Source organism: Dromiciops gliroides, chromosome 2 (genome assembly GCF_019393635.1).
Source record: "Dromiciops gliroides isolate mDroGli1 chromosome 2, mDroGli1.pri, whole genome shotgun sequence".
In the NCBI taxonomy this organism is placed as follows: Eukaryota; Metazoa; Chordata; class Mammalia; order Microbiotheria; family Microbiotheriidae; genus Dromiciops; species Dromiciops gliroides.
In genome coordinates this window covers 275,402,936-275,420,622 of record NC_057862.1, presented here as the reverse complement: position 1 = coordinate 275,420,622, position 17,687 = coordinate 275,402,936, and the positions used below count along the sequence as shown (strand labels likewise).

Below are 17,687 nucleotides of genomic sequence, written 5' to 3'. Positions count from 1 at the left end.
TCTTCAAGGGTCACAGATGGAATTAAAACAGCTGGGACCTATCTTTAGCAATTGTGTTATGTCAATTTGGTTTTGATAGAGAAAAGACAAAGATAAAAAGGAAGAAATAAGAACTAGGGAAAAAACTAGAAGAAGGGAGAGGATCTTACTACTTTTTATAATGAGGGTGCATGACAAAACAAGCATATACAGACATGAAGAAGGTGGTAGGGAAAGTGACTGTCCCATGAAATCGGTTTATCTGAACTTTACATGAACTTCTTATTTGAATCTGGCAAAAGGATGTTAAAAATAATGTGTTGTAGAAGTACATTAAATTCTATAGGAAAAAGAGCAGGGACAGGGATTTTTAAGAGGGAGGAAAGTCATAAACAAAACAAACTTCAACTTCAAAGGGCAGAGCATAAAGAAGAACTAACCATCAGGATCCGGGCTAGGTCAAGACAGGAAGTGTAAAAGAGTAAAATCAGACCATTTCATTTATAGATTACTAATGTTGGTCACATTCTTTTCCCACCTATTTTTTGTAAGCAAAAGAAAAAAATCTCACAGGAAGTGTTGGAGAAAAAAACCAAAACACTTAACAATCAAATCCCTGATATGAATAGCTAAGCTAACAAATAAAACAAAGAAAGAAAGCAAAATTCAAGAAAGTTGTTTACAAAGAAACTCACTTGAAACAAATATTAGAGAACAGAGTAAAAGTGGGAGCCTGGAACAGAATTTACTTAAGCAATTGCTTAAGGGATGGTAATCTTCATCCTCAGAAAATATAACATTAAAAATAGGCAAGAAAAAAGATTACATTAAAAATAATTAAAAAGAGAGGAGTGAGAAAATTGTAATGGGGCACCATATATCATAAAATACTAACAGTACTCAATATAGATGAACCAAATGCCATAACATCCAAGTACTTAAAAAGAAAAGTTAATCAAATGACAATGAGAAATAGATAGCAAAATCATAATAGTTAGGATCTGCAAAGCACCAGCCTTCAGGTCTAGACAAATCTGACAACAGCAACAACAAAACTAAGAAAGAAGTTAAGGAGCCAAATAGAATTTTATAAAAGTTGGATATGATAGCTCTCTGGTGGTCACTGAATGGAAATTTGAAAGAATATATATATTTTTCAGCAATTATATGCCAACTGTCTTAGGAACAAAAATGTCCCAAATGCAAATTCACTATCTAAAGAGAATGAAGCAATGAGGCAAATAATTTTTAATAATGATAATAATAAAACCTAGTATTTATATAGTACTTTAAAGTTTGCAAAGTGCTTTATAAATATCTTCTCATTTTATCCTTACAATAACCCTGAAAGGTAAGAGTTATCATCTATCATCCCTATTTTAATTGAAGCATACCAAGGTTGAGTGTCTTACCCAGGGGCATACAACTAGTAGGGTCTGGGGTCAGATTTAAACTCAGTTTCCTGACTCCAGATCCAGTACTTTATCCACTGAAAACCCCCAAATTTTACTAAGTATAAGCAAATACTCAACAAAGATATACCAATCAAGAATATATACACGTGCCCACCCAGAGAGATACACATACTTCAAGTAGGAATAAACAATTTTTGAAATCCAAAGAGCTGGTCTTGCCTTCTTGATGATGATTTAGATAAGTAAAGTAAATGTTCTTTCATCACTACGTATAAAAATCTCCCCAAAGTAGCTCTTAGTGCATTTTGCTAATCCTGATTCAGTCCCCTAAAAGAATTAAATGATCAATGTCATGAAGCCTAATCAGCCCTTAGGGTCCAAGGCACTGGCATAAGATATAGTCTAAGACAGTAAACAATGAGTTAGTTAGAACATAAAATTTTCATATATAAGTGTGGGGGGAGGAAAAGAAATATCAAACACATCCTTTACTGACCACAATGTAATAAAAAATTGTAATCAAATTAAGGGCACTTGAAAAATGGATTCAAATTTAAATAATGCAATTATAAAGAATATTTAGATAAATGAATAACAGAAACAACAATTTCATCCTCCCCAAAAGGGCAACAATGAAACAATACACTAAAACGCTGGGATGCAACTCTAAGTATTTTTAACAAACTAAAAAAGAATAGATCAATGAATTGGGCATTAAAGTTTTTTTTTTAAAGTAACAAATGAAAAGCTGCAACTAAACATAAAAATTGTTAAAATCAAAGAAGATATTAATTGGTAAGCAAAATTAATAAAACAAACCATCAACTAATTTGATATTTTATGAAGGAAAGCCAAAATGCCAGAATCAAAATTTCATAAAAAAATCAATTACTACAAATTGTTTTATCCAACTATATGCTATCAAAACTAATAATTTCAATTAGAATATTTATAAAAATGTAAAATACTCAGATTAATAAAACAAATTTAAAAAGTTAACTCAATCCCAGAAAAAGAAAACTGAAATGACAATAAAGGAATTATCAAAAGAAAAAAAATAGAGGTCCAGATAGATTTTTATCAAAATTTCAGGGAATAGGGGCAGCTAGGTGGCGCAGTGGATAGAGCACCGGCCCTGGAGTCAGGAGGACCTGAGTTCAAACCAGGCCTCAGACACTTAACACTTACTAGCTGTGTGACCCTGGGCAAGTCACTTAACCCCAATTGCCTCACTAAAAAAAAAAAAAAATTCAGGGAATATTTCTCCTCCCAATAAACTGTGAGCTTCCATAGGACTGTTCTTGCTTTTCTTCTTGTATCCTTGGTAGTTAGCACAGTGTCTGGCACAAAGTAGGCACCTAGTAAAGCGGTTTTCCTAAGGCAAAGATCTGATCATGTCACCTTCCCCTAATCAATAAACTCTAATGGCTTCTTATTACCTTCAAGATCAGATTTTTAAAATGCTCTGAAAGCCCTTTGTAACCTATGCCCTTCCCCTACCTTTCCAGTCTTTTTATACCTTATTTCTCTCTTGCTACTACTCTCCCCGCCCCACACTTTTTGATCCAGCGACACTGGCTGGTCTTCAAACAGTATACCCCCATCTCAGCTCCAGGCATTTTCTCTGGTTGTGCTCCATCCCTGTCAACTGGCTTCCCTGGCTCCCACTAATTCCTAATAAAATCCTATTTTCTACAGGAAGCCTTTCCTTTCCCAACTCCACTTAATTATTATTTTTTCTTTTTGGTGAGGCAATTGGGGTTAAGTGACTTGCCCAGGGTCACACAGCTAGTAAGTGTTAAGTGTCTGAGGCTGGATTTGAACTCAGGTCCTCCTGAATCCAGGGCCGGTGCTCTATCCACTGTGCCACCTAGCTGCCCCAACTCCACTTAATTCTACTGCATTCCCTCTGTTTAGTTATTTCCTAGTATCTTCCATTATATTGTGAGCTCCTTGAGGACAGGGACTATCTTTTGTCCCTTTTTTTTTATCCCAAGCACTTAGCACAGTGACTGGCACATAGTAGGCACTTACAATATTTATTTATTGAATGCTGACTTTTTGACAAAGAGCAATTAACTTCAATATTAAATAAATTGTTTACTAAAACAGGGAAAGGAATCCTATCAAACTCCTCCTATGAGACAAATGTGGTCCTGATACTTAATCCAGGGAAAGATAAAACAGAAAAGGAAAACTAAAAGATCACTATCTCTGAGTATTGATACAAAAACATTGCATAAAATATTAGCAAGGAGGCTACAGCAACATTCTTAAAAGATTATACAATATATCCTGGGTTTATTTATATCAGAAATGCAGGGTTGGTTCAAAATTTTAAAAAATATTCATAAAATAAACATATTAATAACAAGGTTTAAGGACTAGATCTGTGATTCTATTATTATAGAGAGCTCCCAATGATGGACCTCTTCTATTAATGCAGGTTGGTGCTGTCTCTACAACTTATCTTATGAGAGTATTCTAAACTACTGAAAGGTTAGGTAAATCATTCAGGGCCAGTATGTATCAGACCACATTTGAACCCAAGTCTTTCTGGCTGTGAGGGTAAAATCCACTATACCACAATGTCTCTTTTAATAATAATAAAAACAATTTTTATATTTTTAAATTTAGCACCTACCTCCCAGGGTTGTGAGGATCAAATGAGATAATTGTAAAGAGTTGTCCAACACATAGTTGGTGTTACATAAATATTAGGTACTATTAGTAGTATTATTAGAAATTATTAAATCACACAATTATGTTACTAGATGCAGAAGAATCTTCTGATAAAATATAATGGTTATTTATGTTACAGCATTAAAAATCATAGAAATGGACCATTCCTTAATAAAGCAAACTGTCTCTATCTAGAACCAAGAGACAGAATTACCATTAACAGAGAAATGCTAGAGGCTTTTCTAATGAGATCAGAGTAAAATAAGAATGTCCACTGCCAGTATGATTAATTTCTTTAACCATTCCTTAACAATGAACACCAACTTTGTTTCTAATTCTTTTCTATTACAAAAAGTGCTGCTAAAAATTTTTTTTGCATATGGTACCTTTGTTTCCATCTTTGGTGACCTCAGTACCTGAAAGGGGCATCTGGCTTAGGATTCTATAGTCTTAACACTAAACAAGGATATTCCAACCATTCTGTTTTTATTTATTCTGATCTTTCTGAAAAAGGTATATATTTCCAGAGATAAATCCCACTGAGTCCCATTACACCAAGTTTTAATGAAACCTGTATAAATTCATATTTGTCTCCTTCTGTAAAGGTCTTTAGTTCAAATTATTTATTACCTATACCATGTGCATTTAAGACTCTAAGTAAATAAAGTTTTTTGCCCCATATTAACTGAATTTCATTCCTTTTCATCAAAGACAGAGACAAGACAGTGAAATGAAAGGTAAAAGAGGAATAGCTGTCAAAAGGAATACCATATTAGAACACAAATTCATTTGTAAAATCTTACAAAGAAGAAAGATGATCAACTGTGATCTCATAAAGCAGAGAGAAACAAGGCAGGGTAAAACCCGCCCAAAGGAAGCTTGGAAATCAGCAAAGTTATCCCAAGGATATTAAGATAAAAAAGGAAAGATGGTTATAAAGAGGAGAAAAAAAGAAGAAATTTGCAAAAAAAATTATTGCAACAACCTTTTTCTCTATCAAGGACTAGAACAACTTTATTTAGACTGTAATAACACATACTCCGAGGTGATTACAGTGGAAGTAGAAATGGCTAGTAAAAAGGACCAAGATGGGAAAAGCAGATGGATTGGACAGAGAAAAACTGTACTAGATGTAACAGAATTGTGATGATATTGAAGGTAGTAAAGTTTTCACAAAGAGTATTCAACAATGGTTTTACTATCTCACAAATGATTAAAAGACATAGAGCACTTAAGATTATATTGTGCTTACTCTCCGTTAATTATGAAAAGGGATTTATTTAGTAAAAAAATAAATGACACTATGGAATGGCATTTAGGATTTCTTTGAAAGATTTAACCACAGAAATAACTACATTGAATAGCTTTCACATAATACATAAAACAAAATCATACATGCTTGCCAAAAGTATTTACCATTTTTATGGAGGGGATACTTCCAAGTTGAGGAAGAATTCCCTGTGACTGGTGAGATGCTTCAGATATTCTCATTGGTGAATGACATAGCAATGAATGCATCAAATCCCAGGGTGGTGCAGTTTCCTAGAGCCCAGTAATCATTCAAAGAAGTTGATTATGTAAAAGTAATAACCATTCATACAAGGAAAACCAATACCAGCCAAAATAAAAATAAAAGACAAAGATTGAGGGGAAAATCTTCACATTATGCAACTAAAAGTCTGATATCCAAAATTTACAGGAAGCTGACACCAATCTTTATAATTAAGAGCTATTCTTCAACAGATGATTCAAATTATAGAGAGGTAGTTTTTAAAAGAAAAAAAGATTTACTATTACCAACTAGCTATAAAGTTCCCTCTCCTTGAAGGTCTTTAAAAAGAGGCTTATCAAATGTGTTATAGTGCATCTTTTGTGAATGGGTTGAATTAGATGGCTACTGAGGACAATTCAAATTCTCAAATTCTGTGATTTTGCAAAATTGAAGTGCTAGAAATAACAATAGGGAACAAGGAGGATACCAATAATGCCTGTAGGACTGTGAGTAGTGGTGAGAGAAGCTAAGGTCAGATTCCTCAGAAAAAAACTAGATGGCAATGAAAAAGAAGAGGGACATATAAAGACATGCCTCAGTTCACTGCCCTTCCCAGATACTGCTTTTTATTTTTTAATACAAATTGAAGGTTTGGGAGGCAGAATCAAGATGGCAAAGGAAAGGCAGACACACACCTGACCACTCCCAAATTCTCCTGCAAACAACTTCAAAATAATTCCTCAAAACAAATTCTGGAATTGCAAAACCAACAAAAGGGCCAGGTGAAACAATATCCAAGTCCTTTTTGTTTGTTTGTTTGTCTCTGAGGATCATGACATCAGGGTGATGTCATGACTTTCACTGAACTGTATTTAAGTGAGGGAGGGTCCAGTGGCAAGATATATATCAGGATGACTGGAGATGGCCCAGGATGTTTTAAGGCAATTGGGGTTAACTGACTTGCCCAGGGGCACATAGTTAGTAAGTATCTAAGGTGAGATTTGAACTCAGATCCTCCCAACTTCAGGGCCAGTGCTCTATCCACTGTACCACCTAACTGTCCATTCAAGCCCAAGACAACTTAGAAGGTAGGCAGGAAAAGTCATTCACACTAGGATAAGAGGAGAGTACATTCCAGTGCATGCCATCCCTGGCAAGCCAGGAGTGAAACACCCCCTCCCCCCCAAGCCTGAGCAAAAGCCAGCAGGGAAATCCTGACTCTAGCGCAAGGCCCAGAACTCCTAATGAAAGCCACTAGCAGGCCTTAGGGGTAACAAAATCTGTGGCAGCTATTTTTGGAGATCTCAGCTCACATATATTAAGGGTCTGAACAATTAGTCAGAAGGAGAATACAGGGGACCCTTGGCTGGCACTGAGTGTAGGACTCTGCTGCATTACCCATATGGGGATTCCAGTCCCAGTCCCAGTCCCAGGGCAATGAAAAGCATTAGCATACCAGAGCTTGCAGATACATAAGAGCAGGAATCCTGGTTACAATTCCAGGGCAAAAAACTGCTTATTGTCACTCACAGACCAGAGCACAAGCCAGAAAACAGTTAACACACTTCTCCTTAGATCACAGTACCTCAGAAGAACTGAAAACTTATAGACCCCAAATACTAGCTCTGAAAATAACAGAACAAAAAACCTGAAGTTTTGGACACTACTCCTTCAACTGTGGAATTAGAATTCATATTTAACAAAGTTGGAGGTCAAGAAAGAGGCTGAAAAAATGAGCAAAATAAAAAACAAAAAACTCTGACTATAGAGAGTTACTATAATGACAAGCAAGATGTTCAAAACACAAACTCAGAAGAAGATAACAATATCAAAACAACTTTATGTAAAGCCTAAAAGAAAAATGTGAATTGGTCTTAGACCCAAAAATATTTACTGGAAGAGTTAAAAAAGGATTTTAAAAATCAAATTAGAGACATAGGGGAAAAAACTGGGAAAAGAAATGAGAGTGAAGCAAGAAAATCATGAAAAAAAGAGTAAAGAGCTAGGTAAAAGAAGCACACACACACACACAAAAAATGGGGAAAGATGTGAAAAACTCCTTAAAAAGTAGAATTGGCCAAATGGAAAAAGAGCTACAAAAGTTCAATGAACAAAACTTAAAAATTAAAATTGGGCAAATGAAAGCTAATGACTCCATTAGGAATCAAGAAACAACAAAGCAAAATCAAAATAACAAAAAAATATAAGAACTCTGAGGTACCACCTCATACTTCTCAGATTGGCTAATATGACAGAAAAGGAAAATGATAAATATTGGAGAGAATGTGGGAAAACTGGGACACTAATGCACTGTTGGTGGAGTTGTGAATTGGTCTAACCATTTTGGAGAGAAATTTGGAACTATGTCCAAAGGGCTATAAAACTGTGTGTACCCTTTGATCTAGCAATACCACTGCTAGATCCATAAGCCAAAAAGATCATAAAAAGGGAAAAAGAGGCTATTTGTACAAAAATATTTATATCAGATTTATTTTTTTGGTGGTGGTGGTTCAGAATTGGAAATTGAGGGGATGCCTATCAATTGCAGAATGACTGAACAAGTTGTGGTATATGATTGGAATGGAATATTATTGTGCTATAAGAATGACTTTCGTAAACTGATACAGAGTGAAGTGAGCAAAACCAAGACAACATTGTTCACAGTAACAGCAGTATTAAATGATCAACAACTGTGAATGACTTAGCTATTCTCAGCAATACAATGATCCAAGATGATTCCAAAGGACTATATAAAATGCTATCCACCTGCAGAGAAAGAACTGATGCCATCTGAATATATATTGAAACTTTCTTTCTTTCTTTCTTCCTTCCTTCCTCCCTCCTTCTCTCTCTTCCTTCCTTCGTTCCTCCCTCCCTCCCTCTCTCCCTTCCTCCCTTCTTTCCCTCTTTTCTTTCCTTTCTCTTTTTTCTTCCACAAAATGACTTATATGGAAATATTTTACATGATTGCATATGTATAACCTGTGTCTGATTGCTTACCATCTCAGGGAGGTGGAAGGGAAGGAAGGGATAGATAGAATTTGAAATTCAAAACTTTTTTTAAAATGTTAAAAAAAATTTTACATGTAATTAGGGAAAACATTTTTTTTTAAAGTATTGAGGGATGTAAGGATTGAAGATTTTAGTGAGGATAAAAACAGGTTTAGGAGAGACGCATTTGTTGCCTCTACTTCTCACCCTTTCACTTACTTCTTAGCCCTCTGTAATCTAGCTTCTAACCTCCTCACCCAAATACCCAAACTGCTTTCTCCAGTTACCAGAGATCTCTTAATTGCTAACTCTGATGGTCTCTTCTCATTCTGAATCCTTCTTGACCTGTCTGCTGCATGTGACACTCATGACCACGTCCTTCTCTTGGATTCTCTCTTCTAAGTTTTCATGACACTGTTCTTTCCTGGTTTTTCTCTTACCTGACTTCTCTTTTTTACTTTCCTTTGTAGGCTCATCATCTGGAGCACAGATAAGTAAGTAGAGAGATGTGGAATGATAAGGGGTTATGGTCAGATAAAAGTATGTCAGAATTTCTAATTAGAAAAATGGAACATTTATAGCTAAGCACTAGATCTAATGTGTGACCATTTCTATTTGTGGAAGAATAGCTCATGGAATTTAAGGAGGCTAAGAAATAGGAAGGTTAGGGAGTATGAATATAAGTAGATACTAAAGCCCCCTGGTATAAGGGAAAGAGTTGAAGAGGAGAACAAGACACTGAAGTAGATACTGAACTTCTTGAAAAAGGAGGAAGGATGACAGGGGGGCTGGAATACTACAGCTACCATAATTAAGACTGGGTAGAAAATGTTGACTGAGTGGACTTCAAAAAAGGAAAGATTACTGAGGGAGGTAAAGAGTCTGGAAGTAACAACAAGGAGAATGGAACATTCTGACTCCTCCTCTAGGACCAGTATGTGAAAGAAGGTACACCCAACTGCTGGAGTGGAAATGCAAGGATACAGCATTGTCAGGCACGAGGGAGGTCTCAGTGAGGGAAAGAGTGTGACAAAAAGAGGACCAGGATGAAAGGAGGAAGGGGTAGGAATAATCTTCTCCTAAATAGCCTGTCTCATAATTGTTAACATATAAACAAGGTCCTAGCAAGTGGATGCATGGGGAAGAAGAAATGGAAGGTAAGGGTATGAACTTATCTAGCATTTGAAAAGGTGTCATGGAGAAGGAACATTTTTTTTTTCTGCCTAGATGCAAAAACAATGAGTAGAAATCTCAAGAGAAACATTAAAACTCACAAGAATGAAAACTTCTTAAAAGTGAGAACTGTCCCAAAAGGAAATCACTATTGATAAGATGTGATTGATGTGGTATAGAAACGATGCACAGCTTCCAATACATTAATTTAAAATATTATTTTTCACAATTATAAACTATTAACCACCATATGAACAATCCAAATTACTATAAACAAAAGAAATGGAAATAAAAACAACTCCTCATACCCAACAATTTGGCAAAGATGAAAAAAAATATAAATAGTTAATGTTAGAGAGTTTATGGAAAGACAGGCACACTAATGCATTGTTGGTGGAGCTATCTGGAATTAAAAAGAGAACATGAGTAAAATGTCCATACTCTTTGACTCAATGATTTCAACTGTTAAGCATGTATACCAAGGAGGACAACGTCAAGATTCTCACATACACCAGAGTATAACAGCATTTTTTGTAATAGTAAACCATTGGAAACAAAGTAGATGCTCTTCTATAAAGGGATGACTAAACAAAATGTAGTACATAAATGTAAAAGCATATTACTGTGCTTTAATAAATGACAATTGTGATGAACAAACAGAACTACAGAACGATTTATATGATCTGAAACAGAGCAAAGTAACCTAAGCCAAGGAAACAACATACACACCACAACAATGTAAATGGAAACAAGAAATCAGTCAAAAGCTGATGTTTCAAAATTCCATAGAATAAACATGTTTCCAAAGAATTGACAAGACACTCTAACCCTATTTCTTTGCAGAGGTAGGAGGTCTACATGTATGGTACATCACACATATTTTTAGACCTTTTCAATGTATGGATCAGTTTTGCTGATTTTTAAAAAATATTTATTATATGGAATATCTCTCTAGGAGGGGGAAAGAAAAAGGTACTAGGGAAAAGATTTTGGTGATGTAAAAAAACAATCAGCTATTAATAATTTTTTTTAGTGATATGGACCAGTAATAATAAAAACAAGGACTAAAATAAGGTAAATAAATAGAAAGAACAGCAACAAAAAAACTTAATGCCATTAAATCATGATGACCAAGCCTTGTTCCCAAAGTAGATCCTCCACTAGCTTCTTTCAGAGGTAGAGGATCATAGGTATACTAAATAATATCAGACATTTTTGGGGGGGGACGTCTTGGTTAGTTTGCCAGAATTTTTTTTCCTCATTTTTCATTCTTTGTCATAAAGGATGGCTCTGTTGGAGGATGTTGGGAAGAAATACAGTAGGAAATGTAGGTGGCACACAAAAAAAGGATAAGAACATTTATGTTTAACATAATAATGTTGTTTTGTGAGAATACCCAAGAGAGGATAAACTCTCTCCAGATAAATCAAAAGAAAAATCATGAGTACTGAAAAAAAAAAGTACCACAGGAGTAAAGCTCTTGTCCACCTATAAATACATGCTTCTATGGCTCTAAGTCCCAAAGATACAGTCTTAGACATTTTATCCAGAATAAGTGTTCTTTCCATATATTAAAGATTTTATTTTACACAAGAAATGTCTATTCATCCTATAAAAGTTTAACCCTAAAGCAGCCCTAACTTTTTATAAATGGTGGGCAATGTGCTAAAAGAAACACAATTATAAACAGAAATAGTTTAAGCTGATACTGAGCAGTATAGTTGTAATTTTTCTATAGTCGTTCACAAATTTATCCTTTTATCTGACAAATTTTCTTTCTGCTAAAAAAAATTTGTGATTATGCTGACTATGGACATCTCTTTTCAACTTAGTCAATTTTCATTGACATTACAGAAAAAAATGAGAGCTGGTCATACTTGGAAGGTCGTATCTTGTTTTTAAAGGTGCCAATGTCAGAAAAGACCATAGTTTTATCAGTGGTACTTACTGGGCTCCTGGCTTTGTGGTGAGATGCATTCTCTGATGGATTCAGTGATTCCCAAACTGGCTGCTGTAGGCAGAGGACCAAGTAAAGTCTCTAAAGCTGGTGGTTTAATTGGGTCAATGGTTCCATTTCCACAACTTAGATCATCATCACTGCTCAATCTGTTTCTATCAAGAAGTTCCTTATAAAAGTCTTTATTTAAATGATTTGCAGCTGCTTCTAGTTCTTCATCTTCTGCCTCCTCTTCTCCAAATATGCTGGAAGTATTATCATCTATGGAATCTATTAAAATAATTTTTAAAAATCACTCTCATCTGTTACTGAAATGAAATTTATGAAAATGAAAATTATAGGAACAGAAAGGGTCAATTTATTTTTTAAAAAAAGGAAAGAAAGAAAACCCTTCACTAAGCAGTGGGAAGCTGATTTCAACTTCTAAAACAATTGTGAAAAGATGAACTGTTAAAAGACATGCTTTAAAAATGATACCTTTGGGAGCAGCTAGGTGGCACAGTGGATAAAGCACCAGCCCTAGATTCAAGAGGACCTGAGTTCAAATCCAGCCTCAGACAATTGACACTTACTAGCTGCATGACCCTGGGCAAGTCATTTAACCCTCATTGCCCCATCGCACACACACCCCCCCCCCACCCAATGATATTTTTTTCTTTGAGACTTATAAGTTTTGTAAAATAATTTACTCTTTTTAAATGTTTTATTTAAAAGCACCCAAAATTCACCATGGGAATTATAAAGTGAATATTGTACTAAGACTGTCATTCCGACAAATGTTCATATTAGTAAGAACACTGAATTTCCCACAAAGCAATAAAATTAAGAAATCACATTAAGTGATTTCTTATTTGATTGGTATGGGAAAATTTCGAGCATTTCTGACCATTTCAATCTAGAAAAATACAGAATTTGAAGGTAGAAGGTTTGGATTTCAATTTCGACTTGCCTATTTACTTCCCATGTGGCATTGAACAAGTTAGCCTTTCTAGGCCTCAGTTTCCTATTCCATAGAATGAAAGGACTGGATTAGATAATATTTAAGATCTCTTCTACCTTTAACTCAAAAAGCTTATGAAGTGTGATTATAAATGTCAAGAATCAACTATGATGCCTTGCCACCATGGCATTTCCAACTTAATGAATTCAAGGCTTCACCTTGGAATCCATGTATTCAGGTCATCTTCCCAACACATAATGAGACTTTCAGAACTATTAATTCTTAGGAATCTATATGAAGGATAAATTTTACTGGTATACAAATTCATAACAGGAAATAAAAAGAGTTAAGGATGTTTTAAGTGTATGTATTGACCTTCTGAGGTGATATGGTGAGCAATTCCTATGGCATCACACAAACCACTGCTAGGTGGCTCTGTGACAGAATCCATAGATGAATGATCCTTGAGATGAACCCAGGATAGCACTTCTTATGCTCTTTTTTAAATTGTAAATAAGGCAAGAGAAGACCAAGATATAATACTGAATTTAAAATTAAGTGCAACTAGTTTAAAATTATTCCTTATGTGAAGTTATTTTCTGCATATGTAAAATGAGCCATTATTCTATCAACACATGTGTATGTGTCTGTGACTACCATAGTAAACATCTATTAAGAACCACAAAGAAATATTTCCTGTCTTGGATTAAAAAGCCAATATCAAAAGAGGAAATGTAGGGTAGTGGAGAGAGAACTGATTGGCCTAGGAGTCAAGAAAACCTCGGTTCAAACCTCAACTCAGATTTGACACAGACTAGCTATATTTCCCTAGACAAGTCCCTTATAACCTCTCTAGCCCTCAGTTCTTCATCTATAAAATCAGAGGGTTAAACTAGACAGTCTCTAAGGCCTCATTTCAGTTCTAAAGCTATGATCATATGATCTTATGGTATGAGCAATAATGCCCAATGTCACCAAAGAAAACTATGTTTAACTATCAAATCTTTTCCTTCCCTTACTACAGAGTGTTTCTTCTTGGGATATTTACTAGAACTACTTCCTATAGGAGTAATAAAAAAGGTTTTCAATGTTCATACCTGTTTTTCCACCTCAATCAGCATAGTAACTGTCTATCAACAGAATTAACCCATTTGTGGTTACTTTAGGATATATTCATATGTTCCATTAAGTTGTGTGTGGGGGCAGCTGGGTGGCACAGTGGATAGAGCACTGGCCCTGGAGTCAGGAGGATCTGAGTTAACTTACTAGCTGTGTGACCCTGGGCAAGTCACTTAACCCCAAATGCCTCACCAAAAAAAAAAAAAAGAAAGTTGTGTATACACACACACACACACACACAATTTAATAAACTCTTTCCAACCAAAGAATAGCTCCAACATATACATATTATTTGGTCTAGAGTTGTCTTTTAAAGATATTTATGATATTACTACATCTGGATGTAAAGGAAAGATACATTCATAGAATTGGATGGAACTTTAGTGATCTTTTACTCCAACCTTTCATCCACTATAATAAATCCCCTTCTCTGAAAGGTGGGCATTCAGGATTTCTTCATTTTGTGATTTTTCTGACTCTATTGCCTAGGCTCCACTAGCATTATCAGCAGTTCAGTGGATAGTTCCATACATGTGGGTGTATGCATATATGTATGTATGTATATGTTATGTACATGTATGTGTGTGTATACATTCGATATACTGATTGTAATTGTAAGCTATCCTGCACCTGAAGAACTAAGCCCATGTTAAAGAAGAAGTCCTTCTAAATTCATTAATTGTTATTTATTATCATGGAAACTATTCTTCAGATGCAAAACAGTATAGATGCTACAATGTAATGGCAAATACCCTTTCCTCTGATCACTTGACCAAGTTCATTTTCTTTGTATAATACAAAGAACGTCAAAATTGTTTTCAATTCCATAATTCTTAATTTTAGTGCAAATCATAATTTATTTAAGAAGATCGGGTTAACTTACCATCTTTAGTGAAATGTGCAAGTGCTCCTTTCACCTTCGGCCTACTATTTTCTAATTCAATCTCTATCTCATCCTGGTAGCTTGATATTTCACCTTTTGTAATAAATTAAAAAAAATAATTACTAAGTAGCATTCAATTCCTAAGGAAAAATAAATAATCTGAGCTGTAAGACAAGACTTCTACCTTCCACATCCTCAAGTTCTTTTGATAAGGCCTGTTCCAGCTGAAACAGAAGAAGAAAAAGATGCATATCAGTAAAGAAAATATTACATTCTGTAATTCTTATACTATTTATTATAAAGATGCTTGTTTTTCCACAGTAAATTTCTTTTGCTTCTGATCTTTTTTGAGGGGGGGGGACTGGAGAGGGCATTTCTTTTTTCTGTTTTTTGGGGGTTTTTTTGGTGAAGCAATTGGGGTTAAGTGACTTGCCCAGGGTCACACAGCTAGTAAGTGTTAAGTGTCTGAGGCTGGATTTGAACTCAGGTCCTCCTGAATCCAGGGCCGGTACTCTATCCACTGTGCCACCTAGCTGCCTCCTAAATAGCATTTCTTAAGAAACTGAGCTAATGGGACGCTAAAGATTATCTACTCTAGCCTCCTCATTTGACAGATGAGAAAATCAAGCAAGGATGACATTTTTAAGTTCATACAGTAAGTTAGAGGCAGAACTGAGATCACAAGTCAATCATCAAGATTAATAGTACAATGCTCTTTCTAAGTTCTGAACTTAACAAAATGAGCATTGAAATAAAGGTAGCAGAACAGAAAAGGAAAATTGTACATAAAACTAATTTTTGTGACATACAACTTGATTTTCATTTTAAGTAAAAATAAATTCAATACATAACTTTCAAAGTTATTCAATTTGTTCCAGTGCTCTTCTCACTATACCATGCTACCATGACAGTTTAATAGTGGAGCTAGTCTCATAATCTTTATTTCTCATAAACTCTACTTGAATTTTTTTCAAAAGATAGCATCTATAGCACATCTGCACGATTTTAGCACTGGTTTTTATAAGACTGATCTTCAAATAAATAATTTCAAAAATTTTTTTGCAAACTCAAAGAAGTTCTTAACCCCATTCTTTTTTTTTTTTTTTTAGTGAGGCAATTGGGGTTAAGTGACTTGCCCAGGTTCACACAGCTAGTAAGTGTTAAGTGTCTGAGGCCAGCTTTGAATTCAGGTACTCCTGACTCCAGGGCTGGTGCTCTATCCACTGTGCCATCTAGCTGCCCCCAAAACCCATTCTTAACTTACATTCACTTCACCCAAAAAAAAAAAAAGAAAAAAGGAAAAAAACACTGAATGAAAAGTATAAGTATTTTGTACATACATAATAGAAGAGACTAATGTTTTTAAGCATTTCTTTTCCTTTTTATTTTTCTTTTTAATTTTTCTTAATTACATGTAAAGATATTTTTTGAATTCCAAATTATTCTCCCATCCTTCCTTCTCTTTCCCCTCCCTAGGCCAGCAAGCAATTTTATATAGGTTATACATTACTATAATGTTAAACATATTTCTACACGTGGGGACCAATTTTTAATTGGGGAGTGTTAACTAAGTGGCTTGCCACAATATTGAGGCAAGGAAGGAAACTGGTAGCCTCCCTCAAAACAGAGCAGGATTTATTTTAACAAGAACTTAAAAAAAAACCAAAAACAAAACAGGATCAGTAGGATCAAGGGAAAGGAAATAAAATAGGGAAAGGGAAATTATACAACCTGAAAAAACACCACCGCCCAGGAATCAGCTAAGAACACACAGCAGCACTCCTGTCGCCTTCCAGCTTCCAGCTAGAATGCTGGAAAAAAGCTTCCTTCCTCCCAGCACACCCCACACAAGGACTGGCCACTCTGACAGTCACATGACTGCCCTCACTAGGCTTTCAATCATTATAATTTTGCCAGACCCATGTAGGTGTCAGCAAGTGGTGATGATGTGAGGTGCCAGCACCATGGCAACAGCTACAACCAGTGGGTGGAGCACCGTGCAGTTTGCAGAGCCCCAGGCCAGTGCACGCCGATGGTTTTTTTTTTTTTTTAATTCTAGCCAAAAGATGGGGTCACAAAAACCCCAAATAACAATTATTTCTTGAGTGAGCTCCCGAACTCATGACACAATCGCTCCAAAAAAACATCCAAATAAGGTCATAGGAAAATGCCCAGAGCAGCAAAACTCACAGAAGAATGTGCTGAAATCATCTTCTAACCAAGAACGGCTTGGAAGGTCAGAAGGAGGGAGCTGCTGTGCTGATACAGGAGTCGGGCCCAACCCCACAGTCGCCCTGACACAGATCCAGTCTCAGGAAGTCCTCACCAGAGAAGGAGACCCCCAGAGCCTCTGAATCAGCTGAAGCACCAGTGTCATCTGGAACTAAGCTCACAGTCTGGTGAGTGGGCTGAGCCCTGGGCAGAGGAGAGACTACAGGGGTCTATGCTGGTGCTAAGGCAGAACTTGGATTTTACACCCCTGCTGAGAACCAGGTGGTAGGCTCAAGTAGCAGTGGCCCAGGTTGGGGAGGGGCACAGGCTCGTCAGAGCTAACAACCACAACACACAAAGCTGGTTGATTGGCAAATTGGTCTGGGGTCATCTAGGACCAGGAAACGGGCCAGGCCAGGGAAGAACCTGATTCTCCTTAAATCATACCATTTGGGACACTGCAGCCTGGAAACAGTGCCCCACTTTAAGGAGTTAAACGTCTAGTAAAAGAAAGGCAAGATGAGCAGACAGAGAAAGGTGAGGACCATAGAAAGTTTCTTCAGTAACAAGGAAGACCAAGGGGGCAGCCTCCGAGGAAGATGTCAACATCAGGGCCTCTATATCTAAAGCTTCCAAGAAAAAGACAAATTGGTCTCAGGCCATAGAGGTGCTCAAAAAGGACTTTGAAGATAAAATTAGAGAGGTAGAGAAAAAAATGGAAAGAGAAATGAGGGTGATGCAGGAAAGACATGAGAAAAAAGTCAACAACTTGAAAAGTCAAATGGAAAAGGAGGTACAAAAGCTCTCTGATGAAAATAATTGCCTAAGAATGAGGATTGAACAAA

General features: G+C 35.9%; 1 protein-coding gene across 3 annotated transcripts in view; it reads right to left on the bottom strand.

Annotated features, from left to right (window-relative positions):
- BRF1 (BRF1 RNA polymerase III transcription initiation factor subunit) overlaps positions 1–17,687 on the bottom strand; it is a 177,656-nt gene that overhangs the window by 54,580 nt on the left and 105,389 nt on the right. For all 3 annotated transcript variants that reach the window (XM_043981929.1, XM_043981930.1, XM_043981931.1), the window contains 3 exons: positions 14,816–14,855; positions 14,632–14,724; positions 11,681–11,959 (listed from right to left, as the gene is read on the bottom strand). In XM_043981929.1, the coding sequence (XP_043837864.1) occupies positions 11,681–11,959; positions 14,632–14,724; positions 14,816–14,855 (412 nt within the window). The remainder of the gene's footprint in view (positions 1–11,680; positions 11,960–14,631; positions 14,725–14,815; positions 14,856–17,687) is intronic.